This window comes from Syngnathus leptorhynchus, chromosome 15, assembly GCF_054491065.1.
Source record: "Syngnathus leptorhynchus isolate UIUO chromosome 15, UIUO_Slep, whole genome shotgun sequence".
In the NCBI taxonomy this organism is placed as follows: Eukaryota; Metazoa; Chordata; class Actinopteri; order Syngnathiformes; family Syngnathidae; genus Syngnathus; species Syngnathus leptorhynchus.
The window spans coordinates 3861870-3876590 of NC_141209.1; the positions used below are offsets into that span (position 1 = coordinate 3861870).

Sequence of the window (14721 nt, forward strand, 5' to 3'; positions counted from 1 at the left end):
TCATCTGCGCAGGTTGAAATGACTCAATATTATTTGAATGATTACATTTCTTTGATTGTATTAAAAGTGCTGCAGATTTGATTGCATAGAGCAAATGTGTTTCATATGAAATATGTCACATATTAATCCAGTGCAGTGATTTTTAATGGAGTGGAAAATATTTGAGGTGGACAGATGGGAATAAAGCTACGACAAAATATGGGTTGCATTCACACACACATACAGGGACATTTTTGAGTCATATTTAAATATATTACAGAAATTCAGTGAGGATGAAAGATAGGATGATTTCTTTCTTTTTGACTTTGTTCATTTGTGTACACGTCAAACTAATCTTTTTGTATTTCACTGTAATACTGCAACTGAACTGCCATAAAAAAAAACTTGTGTGTTGCAACATTGACCAATAAAACCGATTCTGCTTAAAATGATCGATTGTGGTACACAAACATAGAGGTGAGGCCCGTTTTAATATTGTGAGAGTATTCATCAGCCGACGGAAGACAATCTGTGCAGACGTGCAAAGCCATATTAACACATGAGCGAGGCTCTGGAGCACCAGTCCTCTCTAATGACTCCATAATCCCGCCCAAATGCTGCCTTCTTGCTAATCTCTCCATCGGATTACCCGAGTGGGGACGAAGCCTGCGCTCTATTCGTCCCGACCCGGCTCTACTCCGAGCCGCAGCCTTCTTCCTGCGTGGGAATCCTCGTATACTCATGAACCTCATGAGTTCTCAAATAAAACCTCATTTCATCATCTAAATCGTTCTCACGAATTCTCAAACAATCCTTATGATGTCAAACTTGTGTTCTCAAAAGTAAACTAAGAATAATCTCGTACGGTGGACCTCAGACGATGATGTTCTCATTTACTGAACCTCACGTGTTCCCATATGGTAAACTGAGTACATTCAAACATATAATTATAAATGTCATTCACAAAATTTTATTATCGGACAAATAGTATTTTGAAAAAAAAAATCTGAGTTCCTTGACAGGTAAAAGAAGAAAGAATAAGATGGGAAAATAAAAAAAACTGAAGGAATCAAAGGGATTTAATTTATTGTCCTTACCGAATCAAAGAAAAAAATATCCACCCATCCATTATCTCCCTAAATCAAAGCACAAGTCAGGACTTCTTTTCAGTTTTGCGTCCGGCATTGGGAATCTAAGCTCATTTTATCGCTCCCACATCCACCTTGTCCTATTCTTTCTATCCGCTATAGAAAAACGCCATTTTGTGCACGTCTTTGAGGGCCTAAAAATGTCGCTTTGATTTTACAGCCGCGCTTGTATGCCTGGCCCTGCGTGTGTGTGTGTGTCTGTCCTATGCACTGTAGCTCAAACTGGAGTCGACAGCACCGCAACAACGCTTAGCAACATAGTAACACTCGCCGTAACTCGAGCGGCAAAATTGCACCTTGAAAATAGTTTGATCAATTCTGCCAGTTTTGATGCAAAACACCAAAACAGATATTTTACGTCTTGATTAAAATGAAAGGATGGGGGTGTCTAAGGAGCAGCACTAAAATGCAAATGAACGACACATCGGGAGCTTGTGTGTACAGAAATAAAAAGCGAAATTAAACGCGTTGAATCGAATCGTATTTTTTTTTTTCCTGAAATTTACAACGGCCCTTGGAAAAGTGAAATGACATAGAAATGCAGCTTTAACAGATGGATTGTAAAGGTTTGGGAAGTGAAGCATGAGATGGAGGTAAGGTACGTTCCAATCGACGTTGTTAGCGGAGGAGAGGGGTGGTGGGGTCTTTCTTTTTTTTTTTGTTCCTGCGGCTGTCCTGTTTCCCGCGATCAGCTGACGGATGATGGAGCGCCAAGGGGGTCAGGGGGCAAAACCTTGCATTGTCAGCCGAGCCGCCCACCGCCCAACGTCCCCCTTCCGCCCTCCCAACCCACCTCCCGTGGGGGTTCCCCTCCCCTTTGCTAGCCCCCCTCTTTGCATGCTGCCTCCTGCTGCATCTACATACATATATCAAACGTGTTGTGTTACATTTACATGTAGGACACTTGGGGATACGTAAAACTAAAATTGAAGAAAAAAAATGGAAATAAAAAAATGAAAACTAAACAAAATTACATTGTAAATTTATAAAACAAACTAAAACTTACTATAATTGGAGCAAAAATGTACTTCACTTTTATTATCATTTTGGTATTTATTACTCAATATTATATGTGACCTTTCCAGGGTTCATTTTAAATGAATTTATCTTGGTATTTCTATATTATCTAACCGATTATCAAATGAATCAAGAATTCTTATATATATAAATATAATAATGTACTCTTTTTTTTCCATAAAAGGATGAAAATGAAAATCCAATTCATTGCCGACTCAACAAAAGAATCTAAGATTCATCAATTATTAAAATCATTTAGTTGCGGGTTTACTTTGAACCGAACCCAATCCACAAGTAAGCTCAATACATTGAACCTCATGTATTTGTTCTCATGAACCTCACATAAGTATTCTTCGAGTCTTTAGAATGCACCTCACGTCCTCATACAGTGACTCTAACGTTCTCTTCTTCCTACCGGACCTCGTCTCTTTTTGTGCCGATACATTTGAACCGAATACTTTCTCGCACTGTGGACTGGCTTTGCTCTTTCCGCAGTGAAGCCAAAAATGTCCTCATTCATTTCCACGTATGACGTATCATACACCAACTTCCTCCGAACGATTGCACGCGACGAATGGCGCTACTTCGCTACATATATGTAAAGGGACAAGACACCGCACCCCCCCTCATCTTTTAGCCAAAACCATAGCATAGTCACATCCAGCCCACCCCACCCCCAGCCCAGTTTTTCCTGTGTAATCCCTGCCAGCTGGCCTGGTTGGTTAATCCCTCTGCACTGATCAGATAGGCCACGCATCCAGTACGGGACAGGGGCAGATAGGGGCGGGACGCTCCTGTCTATGCGTGAGCGTGTGTGTGTTGGTGAGGTGGGGGGTGGTGTCGACCAGAAAGCATAAATTGCCGCTCGTGCCTTCGCCTCAGCGCAGTGTGTCTGTGCGCAAGCCAGTCGCCTCTTCCTCCACCACCTCCTCCTCCTCCTCCTCCTCCTCCTCCATCCCTTTATCTCCTCTTCCCTTGGATGTTCATACATATATACCTTCTTGGCTTATATATGTATCCTTTTGGGCTTTTTTTCCCCCTGAATGGATTTTTTTCCTCCACAATGGTATAGATATGTAAAATCATCCCTACCTGTTTTGTTGGTTTTATTTTTTTCTCCTGACTGCATGCCTCCCATCCCTTGTCGTCCGCCATCCCAGCATCCCTCTTTTATCCCGCAAGCCGGCAAGAGGACCGACCTCGGGATGCGGAATCAGGACCACGGATGCGCCAAAACGAGAGGAAATACTGCAGCCTCCTCTCCTGTTCACATCTGGGATATGACAACAAGTGCATATGTTATTTTTCTAGGTAAAGCGATTAATTGTTGAAAAAAAAAAAGTTGTAAACTTCCTTGGACTGACATTTGTGGTTAAAGCGCCATTGTTGGCGTTTGTTTATTTCCAGCGGCAGAGAGGTGATGGGAGAGTGGGAGGATGTTAAGAGAGGGAGGGGGTGGATGAGAGAGAGGGGGGAGTAACAACGCGGCTTTACCGACTGTAACGATGCGACGCTTAAAGCCGTTAAGCGGCGGTGGCGTGGTGGGGGGAATTCGTGTGCAGGAATGGGAGCAGGCAGCCCCGGCCGAAAGGTAGTTCGCTATATCTCGCATGGATGCATGGGTCTATTGTTGCCCCCTCCGCTTCCCTCCACCCTCGCCGCAATCGCTCATGTTCTGCATCCACGTCAAGCCGGTTCCGGTGTTCGGTTTGAGCTCTTTGTGTTCACAGTGGACCTTGATTTAATTTCAATACAATTAAGGCACGCGGTGAATGCCAAGAGAGAAGCCACAGTCTTCGCTCACCTGACGGCGACAAGTCACGTAGCCACGGGCCGCCCACAGGACGTGGCGCACAAAAGGCGCAGTGAAGGTTAAGCTGCTTTGACGCGGGAATACGGTCCGGTACCGCAAAAGACATGGTTGTGGCTCCGTCGGAACCGGATTAGCGGTGCGGACCAAGTGGGCAGAGGGGTCGTATGTCGAGGTGGTAAGGGGGGGTGCCATGTGGTGACAGCGGGACACTTTGAAGGTCTGCCAGTTTCCACTTGACCTGTGATGACAACGCAAGGTTAGAAAGTGGCAAACACCGTAAAAAAAAATGAGAAAGAGGGGAAAAAAAAGCCTATTTGTATAACAAATGTGAAAATGGTAATTTTCACGATGGAAAACATCCACCTGCAAATTTTGTGGGATTTAATTTTTAATAGAAAAGAAAATCTGAAAACACAAAGAAAATATGTAAAACTTATTATGTTACAAATAATGAGGAAAATGAACACAAATAACTCAATAATTTAAAAAAAAATATTTTAAAAAATGCGGATGCGTATCCACATTTTTAGCCATAAAAATTGAACAATTTAGAGATCAATTTACATACAAATGCTTTATATCTTACTTTTTTTTTCACGTATGTATTTTTGTCATATTACTTTTTCCTGGTTTGTTGTAACAAAAATTCCAATAAAGAAACCATTCTATGTACCAAATATCCATTTGTCTGCTTTTTTTAAAACCCGAAAATGTTGATAATTCAATAATGTTTGATAAGTTCGAACAATCATGGCGCTCATTATAACGCTATTTAAACCTACGGTCGGCCCACGGACCATATTGAGCCCTCAGAAACATTTGATGACTTATATCCTAAAAACGAACTTCAGAGTGACTCTTCTAAAAATGCCCAAAAAAATCGTTTTGATTCAACCTACGACAATTTCACAAATTCAACGAATCTGAATGATTCTTGTGATCGTTGTAGTGATGCACTGATATCGCTGTCAATCTTCCAGCACTGAAGCATTAAAAGCAGAACATTCACTGCAGCATGTTGGCCTTTATGTTGCGATTTCCTGACGGCCCTTTTAAGACGCACACAATGAGCGCGTGCGGAAGGGCAAGTGTGGCGAGGTCATCAACAGCTTTTTTTTTTTTTTCTTCCAGGCCGCCATCTTGCTTGCTGTCTGCGCATTATGCATGTCGGCTCTATAGAATTGGGACACCCCCCACCTTTCCCCTCTGTCAAAATGAAGCGGGGGTGTGGGGGATTGTTAGACAGCAGGTATTAATATATAGCCCCCTCCCACCCCCAACCATCACCACTACCATACATCATCGTGACATATTATTATTGCTATTGTTAAAGAGCACCGCTGTTTTGCATTTTGATGTATAACATAAAGCAAAATATTGTCTATATGGGGAAATAACATGACCTTTTGGGGTCTTTACTCGACGCGGGGTGGGAATTGTTGTGCCAGACAATATATATTTTTGATACGCCACTGTACGAGTGGAGTGGGGGAAAAAAAATTCCCGATGCAATTTTCTCCTGTTTTATTAAACAGTACGGTCAAACAGACAAATAAAAAAAATTCTTGGCCATGGAAAAATCACTCGCTAGGCCACACCCCCTTGAAAGGTGCACAGTGGAATTTCAATTCATTTCAATGGGGGATAGTGATTTGTAAATACAACATATTTTGTTTGTTGTGCAACAAGGAAGCACTCAAAATATAAAATGTAATGCCCCACCACTACTCAACAGTGTAAGCGCTTTTCAATTTGTTCCAGAATAAATAAATCAAAGCATATTTTCTTAATATTGCATCAATTATCAAAATCATTTCTTTTTTTGTCCATTCATTGGAAGACCCCTGCTTCCACACACAGACACACACTTGGCAGCGTCAAATCAATCTAATTTTGTCATGTAAATAGAGGTCGGCGCAGGCGACATGGCGGAGCGTCACTAATGGAAGAAAGAGATGGATGCCTTATGATAATGAAGGCACAATGAAGCACAAGCATGACCTTGCGGCGGCAAGTGTTGAACTGCGCACACACACAGACACACACGCCCCCCTGCACAAAACAACTAATAACAGGGTGATGGGAGCTCATCCCAGTATTGTTCTTGTCTTTTTGTGTGTGCAGTTAAAATGGCTCAGCATAAACAAACATCCCCAATAAGCTGTGACACTAACTAGGGGTAGTAACACATGCAAACATTTAAAAAGACAAGAGCACATTCTTGTTACACGCACATTAGCTGAAACAATGCCAAGCAAAAGATGAAGACCTGCTCTTCAGAAATGGGGTGACCAAAATATGAAGGACAAGATACAAGGACAATAACACAAAAGCACAAAAAAAAAGTGAGCTTTATCTCATACTGAAAATAGTAGAAATGCTTTAAGAGCCCATCTCAGTCCCCCAGACCTCAATCCCATTGAAAACCAGCAGAGTGAGCTAGAGGAGAGGACCCATACAACCATAATATTGAATTGTTAACAAACTTTTGATTGGAATAGAATAAATGAGAATACATTCAGTTTTACATAAATAATAAAAAATAAATAATAAAAAATAAATTTAAAAAAAGCTCTGAGTTTGCTTTGTATTCTTACGGCCGCCTAACTAATTCTATTCATTTGAATTTTCCATCCGCTCAGCGCCAATGAGGAGCCAAAATGGAGTCCCTGGAGACCCTAGATAAGAGTCACGGGAGACCCCATCGAGGGAGCGTGCTTTCTTTCCACGCACACGCGACACGTGCCGTCAGCCCCGGGCCCCAACTGCCTCCCACCTCCACCCCAGCCCCCGTCGACATACTATTGTCAGCGTCCTCAACTAACCCCGGCGTGGTGGACGCCTCCTCCCCTAAACAATTGAGTTCCTAAACTTACCAGAGGGGTAGGAAACGCCATGACCATACAAGCGAAACTCCAAACTATCAAGCACGATAAGAGATAGATTAACAAAATAAATAGGAATCATAGGAACGATTAATATCAAGCTTTTATGTGACAATTAATGTCAGTAAGCAGTGTTTTATAAACGTACATTTCAAACAGACGTCAAATCACGGCGTACTTGTCATTCGGCTGACTTAGGCGCGGTCTATATGCCGGAAGTGTGGTGGCCGAGAAGAGTCAATTTTTTAGTAAAGCAGCAAAAAAATACATTTAAAAAAAACTAATTCGTGCTAATATTACTAATCATTATTATTCTAATATGTCGTTATGTTACAAAAATAGCTATATAATAACTTAAGCTTAAACTTGTACCTCTTTTGATTATTTTGAAACAGCAGGATATTTGAATATGGGATATTTACATTCATTTAGGTGATCTTTTCAAATGTGTAAATTCATGTTAAAATGAATGGGCTCATTTATTTGACCAAGAATACAGTATATAAATTAGACAGTGGGGCTCTGGACGTTTTTGCATAAAAAAAATAAAAAATCTTAAAATGCTTTTAAATTGCATTAGCCTTATTTAGAATTCCACTTTGGAGATAAAATGCAGCATAAAATATACACTGTATATAGTTATGCAGTGTAAAATATATAACTTATAGTCATAAATCTACTTTATCCTTAGACCGATGAATGGGATAGCTTGACCTCAGGGCCAAAAACAATACAATTATTATAATCACATTGGCTTGAGGTTGATTGCTCAAGAGGCTTACGTCTGGTTGAGATCTGCAATACTCTGATACCACATCGCCCTCTTGCGGTCACTTCGTAAACTACAAGCTAATTGGCAGAAGAAAATGGCGGATTGCAAAGAGCTACATCAGTGAGATAAATTATCAGGTATGGCTTACTCCATAACTGTCCCGTCATAAGTAAATTATATGCCAAATAAAATACCCCCCAAACAATCAGACATCATTTTGTGGAGCATCTTTATTCTGCCACAAATAAAAGCCAGTAGTTCTGAAAGAGGATCTTGTGTTTGTGTTGAAACTTCCCAAAAATGCCATTCTGAAGAAATAAACAAAACGATAGACGCTAACTTGATTAGAAGTTGTTTAGGGGAAACTGTCAGAAATGGACAGCAGGGAATGTTGTGGCATAAATAGGCCAAGTTAGTTAGTGGGGAAAGGTGGTCCAAATCATGTTTGGGATGGACGAACGGGTTTCATAGATCAAAAACATTCATTAATTGAATTGAGTGAAACAAGGGGAATACACACCATTTCTGCTTAATATACCACATTTATTACTTTGGAACTGATTAATAGGAAGAGTGGGGGCAAGGCCACTCGCATCGCTGTCGTTAGAAAAGGGAGAAACGAACAAAAATATAAAGAACCCCGAAAAGAACGCAGCCCGTCGCAACAATGAATCAAGCTGTCCAGGGGGTGAAAGAAAAGGCGGGCAAATTAAGTCCAACAAAGACTGTTAGTTAGCGGGACCTCTTTTAAATGATACTCAACTTAACCTTTTCTGCTGCTTTTATAGTCGACCCGCATTTTGTCATCTCCCTTTACGACATCCTCAAAGCAATTCATCCCGACGCATGCAAAAACAAACGACAGCTATTCTGTACGTCACCTCCAGGAGAAAGAACGAGAGGGTATGACAGAGCTCAAAGGGGACAAAAACAAAAACAAGATGGCAACATTTTTAAGAACAGGGTTGTCTGTGATGAAGACCTGCTGAGAAAGAAAACGTTTTTCCGTGTGTCCTCAGAAAACATGAAGATGCAGAAAAGACACAGGAGAAGTTTCACTCGTGAACTTGGGAGAACATTTCAAGCAAACGTGGATGTGAACATTACAGACTCGCCCTTGGACCGTTAAAAAAAAAAAAAAGAGGAAAAAAAAAAAAAAGTCAAGTTGATCATTTCATTAAAAAAAAAAAAGTTGGGGGAAGAAGCATATGCAGTGGAATGGCAAAACAAGAGTTCACCTAAGGATGCTATGCATTAAGTTGTAGTCCTAGGAATAATAGTTTGTCTCTTTTTTTGTTTTGTTTTTTTTAAACTACGAGTTCCAAAGTCTTTAAAGTCAAAAGAAATCAAGAAAGTCTTCATTGTGTTTTTATTCTCATCCTCGGTTAATTCTTCAGCCTTCTTCAGTTTTAGGGTTTCTTAATAAAGAGACGTGTGGATGTGATGATGCAATGGCTGGCTGGGGAAAGGAGGGGGGGGGGGGCAGGTAGGTGGGGGGACTTGGCGGTGGGAGGGGGGTGTGGTGGGGGGTTGCTTTGCAGTCTTTTGACAAAAGCACCAACTGTTACTTGATCCGTCCCTGGCGATCCTGGAAAGGACAAACAAAACATCTCAACTTCAAATGTTAACAAAAATTCAGGAAAACGACATTAGTGTATATTGAGGAAGTATCCAAAATGGCTCGCTCTCTTCGATGATGCAATTTTAATTTCTGCAGTGTGTGTGACGTAAGCTTTTAGTTGATTTGACTTTTTTTTTATGAAGACACGGGGTCCGAATGAATTTACCTGCAGCCTGTAATGACTCCTGCTTGGGTTGCTGGGATATGGCTCGCTGCCTTGGACCTCCACCTGCCACAAAAACACACCAGGTGAAAAAAAAAAAAAAAAAAAAACTAACACTTGGATCATTTGTTCACATTTAAAAATTAAAATGTATATATCGATATTAAAAAAAAAAAAAAAAAAAAGTGAAACTCATAAAGTCATATCAAGTCTTAACTTTTGGAAGAATGAAATTGGGGAAATCGTCAAGCATGCCATCAATAAATACATTCATCTATTAAAACCAATTCACTATATATATAATATATACGCTCTAATAATCTCTTTACCGATTTCCCAGCATTTGAAAACTGAAAGTCATCCTCATATTGTGGTTCCTGGCCTTCAAGCACAAAAGAGGACTCTTAATGGATATATGGCGCCACTGAGCAATTTTGATACCGACACGTTGTCCTGAATCCACTTGTTATAGAAACATTCCATGACACAAATAATACAACGCGAGCACAACCATGGCGCCTCGCTTCATGTTCCACTGACGCCAAATGCTTCAAAACATAAGCAAACAGTTCTCACAAGTCTTTCTTTTTCATTTTGAGCCTTAAATAAAGAACACAGTCATTTCTACTCAAGGCCATGTAATCTACCCATGAGTGCTATGGAAATACTCTGCACTCAATCCACAAATTGGAGAGGCTTTGACAATTAAAAAAAAAAAAAAAAAAAAACCTGTTTCTACCAGACTTGGATAAAAAAACCCACAGGTTGCTCAAGAAAACATCCACCCGACAGACGATTATACATGGACATCACTGTTTTGACATGCTTTTATGTTGAAGTTGATGGCATGATGACTACGGTTGCAAATTTGCCACCATTAAAAACGTCGTTGTGAAATCATGTTCAATCCCTAATTCATGGGGCTAGAAAATCAAAATGCTGCCATTGACACACGTTGCCTGTTGCTAAGAGTCACACTTTATTTTCAAAGTCAGTTTAAGAAAGAAAAATGACTCCACACTGGCCATTCCTACTGATCTATCTATCGTTTAACAAAGTAGGCTTTCGCAAAAGAACCAGAAGAACCACGACTAAGGTTTCCACACTTCTTTGTCTCATGGTCCAAAAATCGCACTTATGTTGCTAGAGTAGGAAATGCTGCGGTTATGCAGTTTAATATTAACTATAAACCAAAACCAGCTGGTCATTCATTAATAGAGAATGTGTTATTTTCTCTTCTGTGTGTCTGTATATTTACACAAATATTTTTTTGTATTTTCTTTGACACCGAAAGCTCATATCTTAGTCGATACAAGTCTTCAACATATTTTTGAATTTGTACAGTGGCCAATTTCTTCTTTGCAGGCTTGGTAACTTGGCAAATTCCCAAAGTGCACAAGGGTGTGTTGACTGCAGTTCATTTAACAGACAATTTCAACTTTGTTTAATTCACACACTGATTGGACTCAATCATAAAGAACGGACGAAGGAATACTAAGTTTTGTTTCGCTGTTGCTAGGTAACATGTTACGCCTGCACTCTAACATCCAAGCGTCAACATAAGTTCAAGTTTCACTGCCTTCCAGGGGTCAACGTTACCTTTTTCACACACTCCTCTTCTTCCTGACGCTTCTCGTAGTGCGAAAAGTCGTCAAAGATGGAGGTGGTGTGTTTGTAGCCGGCGATGATCTTGAGCACCTGCCGCGCCTTGTCAAGCGGCACCTCCTGCGTGTCCCGAGAGTTGGTCACCGGCTTGTTCTCGTTGTTCTCCAGCCGGATGTGTCTTAGCTGGCTGTTGGGAACGTCTTTGACAAAGATCCAGCGCACATCAAAGCGCCCCTTCCACTTGTCCTGCGACCACACGCCGGCGGACGTGTTGTAGTCCACTGCCGAGCGCATCTCGGCCACGCCGCAGAAGTGCCCGCTGCCGTTGACGCTGAACAGAAGGTAGAGCGGCCCTTTGGCGCCCAGCGAGCGGTAGGCGGCGTCCAGCCTCTTGTTGCCGTGCTCCGTACTGCACCAGATGTTGTACTTGATGGAGCGGTGGATGTCATCCTCCGAGTAGCTCTTGATGATGAACACGCGGCCCTGCTTGGGGTTCCAGTCAAAGTCCTTGGGGTTGTAGTTGTTGACCATACGCAACTTCTCTAAGACTGGGTGGGGCTCAGAGGACACCCCGGGCACCATACCCACGCCGGAGGAGGTGGGAGGCGACTGGCCCGCACCGGTCCCGCTGCCGTCCCCGAATCCGTTGGCCCGGTTCCGCGGGGGCACCCAGCGGGTGGGCTGGGCGGCTTGCTGTTGTTGACTTGGTGGCGGGGGGCCCTGGGAGAGAGGCGGCTGGGGCATTGGAGCCATAACGGGTTGCCCGCTCGGCGGGAGCTGATGCTGCCCCATCTGGGAAATCGGGGGTACCAGCTGTCCGTTGCTGAGGGGCATCTGCGGGTTGCCCGCCGCCGTGCTTCCGGGTTGGGGGGACGACTGGTTGGGTTGCTGCCCGTTGCTGGAAATCGGGGGCACCTGCTGAGGCGTGACCGCTTTGGGCACGGGGCCCTTGTTGTCCCACGTGCCGATGTCCATGTTGTGTTTAATGGGCGGTGGCGGCAAATTGGTCCCAGCCATGCCACCCTTGGTTTTCAGCTTGGGCTGTGGCTTGGCTGGTTTGCTAGCAATGTCCGCCCAGGAGGCGGGCTTGGCGGGGGCGATCGAGACGGGGGGCATGCTGGGTGGTCCAACATTAGACACGGGACCCAGAGGACCCCCTCCCGGTAAGCCGGAGCCAATCACCTTGGGAGCCAGGTCCCCGCCGCCCCCGGGAGATGCGCCGCCGATCTTTAAGCCAGCCATGCCTTGGTCCAGGCTGTTCATACCGGGAGCCTTGTTGAGGGGTTCATTGGCAGCGGGCGCAAAGGGGGACTGTCCGTCAATCATGGCCCCTCCCAGGGAACTGGGAGCGTAGGCATAGCTGCTGCTGTAGCCGGAGCTCTGCGGCGTGCCCGACTGTCCCTGAGAGCTGCTGTTCCCCCATGCTGAGAAATCGATGCCGCTGGGGAAGAAGTTGAAGCCGTGCTGGCCCATGAAGGGGTTGCTTCCTAAAGGGCCCGGCTGCCCGAACATGGCGTCTGGGAGGTAGTGGGGCTCCCCGTTGCTTAGCTGTCCATAGGAGGCCAGGTAAGGCATAGGAGGGTCCCCGCCAGTAGACCATGCTGCCTCGTTGAGGGAGTAGGAAAATCCTATGGAGGGGCTGTAATAGCTGGGCATGTAGGAGTCCGACATGGCCGTATAGGCATTGCTCTGAGGGGACAGACAAGGTGTTTTTAGTTACATTTAGTCATCGCAGAGCTGCTGCACCATTTGTGTTTGAATATCTTGCTTAAAGGATCTGACAAGTGGTACATCACTTGTGGAAATTCAGCAGCTTAAAATATTTTCACAGTTTACATTTGAAATGGGAACCGCTGTTATGCAGCCTGAGCTTCCCACATGCGTGTTGTGAATGAAGTGAATGATTATCAGTAGAAAAAAGGTGCGATAACGCTTACCTGTCTGGCCTGAGTGTTTAGATAAGGCTCAAACTCATCATCATTCAAGGAATCCTTTTGGGTCACAGCTCCGTTTTGCACTGAAACAAACAAACAAAAAAGTTCATGTTACCAAGTTTATATTAGCACAGGAATCTCCCAAATGTGGATGAGCAAATGCTGTTATAAATAAGTGTTTTCAACCGTCCTAAATTATTGTTTCCATTTATTTTGTTGAATGTATGTTGACTCCTTACCACAAACTGTAAGATGTGTAAAACACTTCAAATTGATTATGAAGAATTAAATTGTGTAGATAAAACTGGGAATATTAAATACAAGTAACGCAAAAACATGTCGATTTGCATCATATTCATTTATGGAATTTGTACTAGCCCGATCAGGTGCTTAGGGTGGTCTCACACGTCCACGTTGTTTCCACTTGCCACTGTTTAAGTGGAATTAATTAAGTTGAAATATTTTTTAATTCCTCCCAAGGTTTCCCTTGTTTATACTTTGATAGTTGTTTCCATTATACAAATACGAGTGTATGCGTATGAATTACACTGATTAAGTATTTTGATTGCATTCTATTATCAACATAAATATAATGATATTCATTCCCTCTATATGTCTAATGTCCAACTTGAAGTCCATGTCTAGAAGACGTGTCATTCGGGGTTAACCTAGCAACCAGCTAGCGGCTAGCAGGCTAAGCAAACAAGTGTCCCGAACGAGCGCCAAGGCTGCTTCCCACATAAACTTCACCAAGCCGGCGACCCACGATTTAAGTCGCCGGGAAATTTTAAAACAACCTCAATGTCTCCAATGTGAGCTACGGTTCGGGAACGTGTGAGAGACGGTTCCCTCGCACACGTGTCATCGCAATACAAAGCGAGTTAGCGAGGAAAAAGGGGGCTCCAGATGGGCATCATGTAGCCAACTTTCGGAGCGAAACGTGGGAACCCGCGTTACAGTCGACTCACCGTAGGCCTAGTTTAGCACTCCCGACGTACATGGCAGGCGTGTTGGGCGAGAATGAGGGGCGACGGCGCTTCAAAGCGACCAACACACGTTTACCCCGAGCTTTCAAGTCCTAAATAAGTGATCGGAAGGGAGGGAGACTCTTACCTTTATTTCCTTGGCCTTTCGGTCTCTGGATTGGGTCCAGGTGATTCATGAAGGTTTGATTTATGAGAAAAAAGGAAGGGGAAAAATAGATGAAGAGATACTAGGTTGAGCACAGTTCCGTTTAGCAGGTGGTCAAGGCCTACTGCTGCACTACTTAGCCACAGCCGCTTTTTGCCTCTCGAAGCTAAGCTATCACTCGCTAGCCGTAGCCGCCGCGCGATGCTGACAATTCGCTTCAGAAAATACCTCTCTTTACCTGTTCGAGGAGGCTGCTGGCTGACATGTCTTATTTAAAAAAAAAATCCCCCCCCGGCAGACTGCCCAAATATATTTCGAGCGGCAAGCTGGAGAATTTCGCGTAGCTACGGGTGAAGCGTTGAGCCGAGCGCCCCTATTTCCCTACAGAGCCTGCTTGGTGTCTACACAATGGCGGGCTGCACTTTGCTTGTCAGACTTCTCAACATGGCTGGGCGGCCTCGTCAGCCCCGAGATGACGTTTAGTGACAACAGGCGAGCGCCCCCTTGAGTCGCGGAAGAACTAGTACAGTAAGGGGCCTTCGCGCCAAGATGGCCTCCAGTGGAAGATTCGGGAAATACATGTATTTGCTTTTTCTCTGGCATATCGTCTGAAACTATTAAAATACATAAAAAAAATTGCATTTATTTTATTT

The 14721-nt window shown here is 43.5% G+C and overlaps 2 protein-coding genes across 5 annotated transcripts in view; both read right to left on the minus strand.

Moving 5' to 3' along the window:
• Positions 1-7180, minus strand: part of msrab (methionine sulfoxide reductase Ab) — a 31292-nt gene extending 24112 nt beyond the window's left edge. The window contains exons 1-3 of one of the 3 annotated variants that reach the window (XM_085931927.1): positions 6834-7180; positions 3949-4195; positions 3237-3417 (exon numbers count right to left, since the gene is read on the minus strand). In XM_085931927.1, coding sequence (XP_085788053.1) covers positions 3237-3282 — 46 coding nt within the window. In that variant the 5' untranslated portion in view covers positions 3283-3417; positions 3949-4195; positions 6834-7180. The remainder of the gene's footprint in view (positions 1-3236; positions 3418-3948; positions 4196-6833) is intronic. The other 2 variants (XM_085931929.1, XM_085931928.1) reach the window with 2 other exon arrangements.
• Positions 7181-8136: 956 nt separating this feature from the next.
• ythdf2 (YTH N6-methyladenosine RNA binding protein F2) lies at positions 8137-14559 on the minus strand. Of its 2 annotated transcripts, none has more exons than XM_085932347.1 (5): positions 14051-14559; positions 12941-13020; positions 10998-12692; positions 9402-9464; positions 8137-9202 (listed from the first exon to the last, which is right to left on the minus strand). In XM_085932347.1, exons 1-5 carry the CDS (start codon positions 14097-14099, stop codon positions 9179-9181), a joined length of 1911 nt encoding a protein of 636 aa, XP_085788473.1. In that variant the 5' UTR covers positions 14100-14559; the 3' UTR covers positions 8137-9178. The 2 variants fall into 2 exon arrangements, with proteins under 2 accessions (XP_085788473.1, XP_085788474.1); XM_085932348.1 differs by lacking the exon at positions 14051-14559 and adding an exon at positions 13906-14016.
• Positions 14560-14721: the final 162 nt, after the last annotated feature.